The 3,101-nt window shown below is 37.2% G+C and overlaps 1 protein-coding gene across 1 annotated transcript in view; it reads right to left on the reverse strand.

Annotated features, from left to right (window-relative positions):
* Positions 1–2,375, reverse strand: part of RHOD (ras homolog family member D) — an 8,538-nt gene extending 6,163 nt beyond the window's left edge. The window contains exon 1 of the mRNA XM_015826021.1: positions 2,068–2,375. Within this exon, the coding sequence (XP_015681507.1) occupies positions 2,068–2,214 (147 nt within the window). The 5' untranslated portion in view covers positions 2,215–2,375. The remainder of the gene's footprint in view (positions 1–2,067) is intronic.
* Between the last annotated feature and the right edge of the window lie 726 nt (positions 2,376–3,101).

A 3,101-nucleotide genomic window follows, 5' to 3' on the forward strand; every position in this document is an offset into this window, starting at 1 on the left:
AACACAGTGCTAGGCTGCATTAACAGAGGGATAGAATCAAGATCACGTGAAGTATTAATACCACTTTACAATGCCTTGGTAAGGCCACACTTGGAATACTGCATCCAGTTTTGGTCACCACGATGTAAAAAAGATGTTGAGACTCTAGAAAGAGTACAGAGAAGAGCAACAAAGATGATTAGGGGACTGGAAGCTAAAATATATAAGGAACGGTTCCTGGAATTGGGTATGTTGAGCTTAATGAAGAGAAGGACGAGGGGGGACATGATAGCAGTGTTCCAATATCTCAGGGGCTGCCACAAAGAAGAGGGAGTAAAGCTATTCTCCAAAGCACCTGAAGGCAAGACAAGAAGCAATGGATGGAAACTAATCAAAGAGAGAAGCAACCTAGAACTAAGGAGAAATTTCATGAAAGTTGGAACAATTAATTAGTGGAACAACCTGCTTCCAGAAGTTGTGAATGCACCAATACTGGAAGTTTTTAAGAAAAGACTGGACAACCATTTTTCTGAATGGTATAGGGTTTTCTGTCTGAGCAGGGGGTTGGACTAGAAGACCTTTAAGGTCTCTTCCAACTACTATTATTATTATTAATCCTATTCTGCTGTACTTAACATATCGCTGGCAGTTAGAGAAATGCTTTAGTTAAGTAAAGTGAATTTAGTCAGTGCTTTTTTATAAAAAAAAAGGTGCTGGAACTCACACACGTCATACAACCTGCCTTGCCTACCCTACAAGGTTTACCTTTGTAGTTGAAAAAAAACCCCTTCAATTTTTAGTGTATCTAAAAGACTAGGATTTTGTTCAAGGTAAGTTAATACTATTAATGTTACCATGCACTGTGTGGCTTTAAATTACAAGAAGGCATTATATTAATCTTTTTGGACATTTACCACTGGCATACCGATTTAGTTTAATGAGTGGAAATGTCAGCTTTCTATGTGGCCCAATAAAACAAAATTTGGTTGCTTGTAAAAGATTGAATTATTTTTAAGAAGTTGTCAAACAAGGTGGAAAAATTTACATTTGGAGTTTAATATGGATACTGACTTGAAACAAATTAAAGTTGAAACTTTGTCAGTGAACAGATTACTTTTAATTTACCTTTAAGTTAAACCCAATTTAATAAATAGATCTGATTAAACCTCATACTGTAGATCTACCTTTACATCTGACCAATACATAATTAATATATATATATATTATTAATAATAATACCTCCAAATCACAAGACATTGGCTTTATTCTTATTCTTCCCCTCTGCAGTTTGAATATAAAGTATAAAAGACTAAAAAGAGATTTTCGTAGACATCCCAGCCTTTGAACTACCCAAGGAACCGAAACAGCAAAGTTTCGCTGTCGGGCAAGCTTCCACACCAGCCGCCTTTCTTTCCTCTCACTTCGCCTCTTTTTAACCTCACACCCCGCCTTGTGTAAGGGAAGGCAAAAGGCTCGCTCACCCTTTCGTGAAAGATGGCCTCCATGTTTATGTGTCTCCCACCACCACCATTGGTTTCCACACCACATGATCTGACCCAGCCAATCAAGCCACGCTCTGGCTGTGGTGCTCCGGCGCCTCATGGCTCCTCCTAGAGGAGGCAGACAGCGCCGGAGGGGACCCCGCTCACACCATACCACCAGCGGGGCATTTTCAAAAGCAAACGAGGATAGGAAGGGGAACAATAAGAAAAGAACGCAACTCTGGAAAATCCATCGAAAAAAGTTGCTGGAACTCCGTTCCGGTGCGTTCTATGACAAAAAACGCTCTGAATTTAGTAGTATTATTAGTACCCTTAGTTAGAGTCTATATCCACAGAAAAACTCCAGAAAGATTTGCTATCACAATAGTTCAGCTATTCTTCCATGACAAAGGAAGAAGAAAGTTCCAAGTATAACTGTTATGAGAATTTAAAACATTTCAAATTTAAGAAAAATAGTAGGCTTGATAGGATCTATTCTACAGAAACTATATTTGAATAAATTATCTTGAATAAGAAAGATCTTGACAAAAGAAAAGATCTGGCAGTAGGAAATGTGAGGTTGATATTATGGATAAAAGAAACTTACCTTAGGGAATTCTCTTTTGACAAAGACCATGAGCATGGACGTTTTCCCACAACCTCCATCTCCTATTACCACCAGCTTGATCTCAGTAATTCCTCTGGTCTCTTGTTTGGACCCTGACTGCCCTGGAGCCTCTTGATTTCTTTGCATGTCTATCAATTCTCAGGACACTACAACAAGGTCTTTTTGAATGATCTAAGAAAATGAGCCATGAAGATTTTTCTTCTTTCTGAATAGTTTTCTATTCTCACATTGCTGCTTATCTCCTGTCCTTCTGTAGCTTAAAATCAAAGTCTTCAGCATAGCAACTATAGGTCATAGAGGCTAAGATTAGGTGTGGTTGGAATGTGAATAGAGTGACTGGCACAAGGAAGAAAAAGCAAACAGGAAGGCTGTTACAGAAGCAACCACCCATTGTGTGACAAAGCATGGAAAACATAATGATAAAGGATAGATAGAGGATAAAAATATGTTATAAAATAAGAACTCATAATGCTTCCTTAAATTTGCCCCCACCTTTTAAGTTATTTTAAAATGTTAAAAAGGTAGTTCAAATGCAAATGAGATACAGTATGCTATCATTCATCTTTTAGCATGTGAATGGATGCTAACATGTGAATGCAAATAACAGGTGAACAGCTATACTGTGTCTTGGGGGAACAAGTGTAATTATTTGTAATTACACAATCTGGTCATTTGTAATTATGTACACAATAAGAAGCATTTCTAATTTATATATGTGTCACATATTTGTGATGACTTATAAGCTCCACTACAATATGCAGTGGAATAAGAAATGAAACATGAATAAGAAATAGTCAGTGTATGTACAAAGACCTCATTTAAGCGGGAGTGGTGTACATTGAAAAGAGGTGTCAAAGGAAAACAGTGCATGTGCAAAATATTATACAGTATTCAGAGATCTGTGCATGTACATGATATTAATCCTATATCCACATTTATGCTTGCACATAGTTCTTCAATCTTTTGATCCAAAATTTGTTTTTGAGAAAAACTGATTGCTTCAAGATTCCCTG

The sequence above is a fragment of the Protobothrops mucrosquamatus genome, unplaced genomic scaffold (genome assembly GCF_001527695.2).
Source record: "Protobothrops mucrosquamatus isolate PMUCROS unplaced genomic scaffold, P.Mucros_1.0 scaffold2928, whole genome shotgun sequence".
NCBI lineage: Eukaryota > Metazoa > Chordata > Lepidosauria > Squamata > Viperidae > Protobothrops > Protobothrops mucrosquamatus.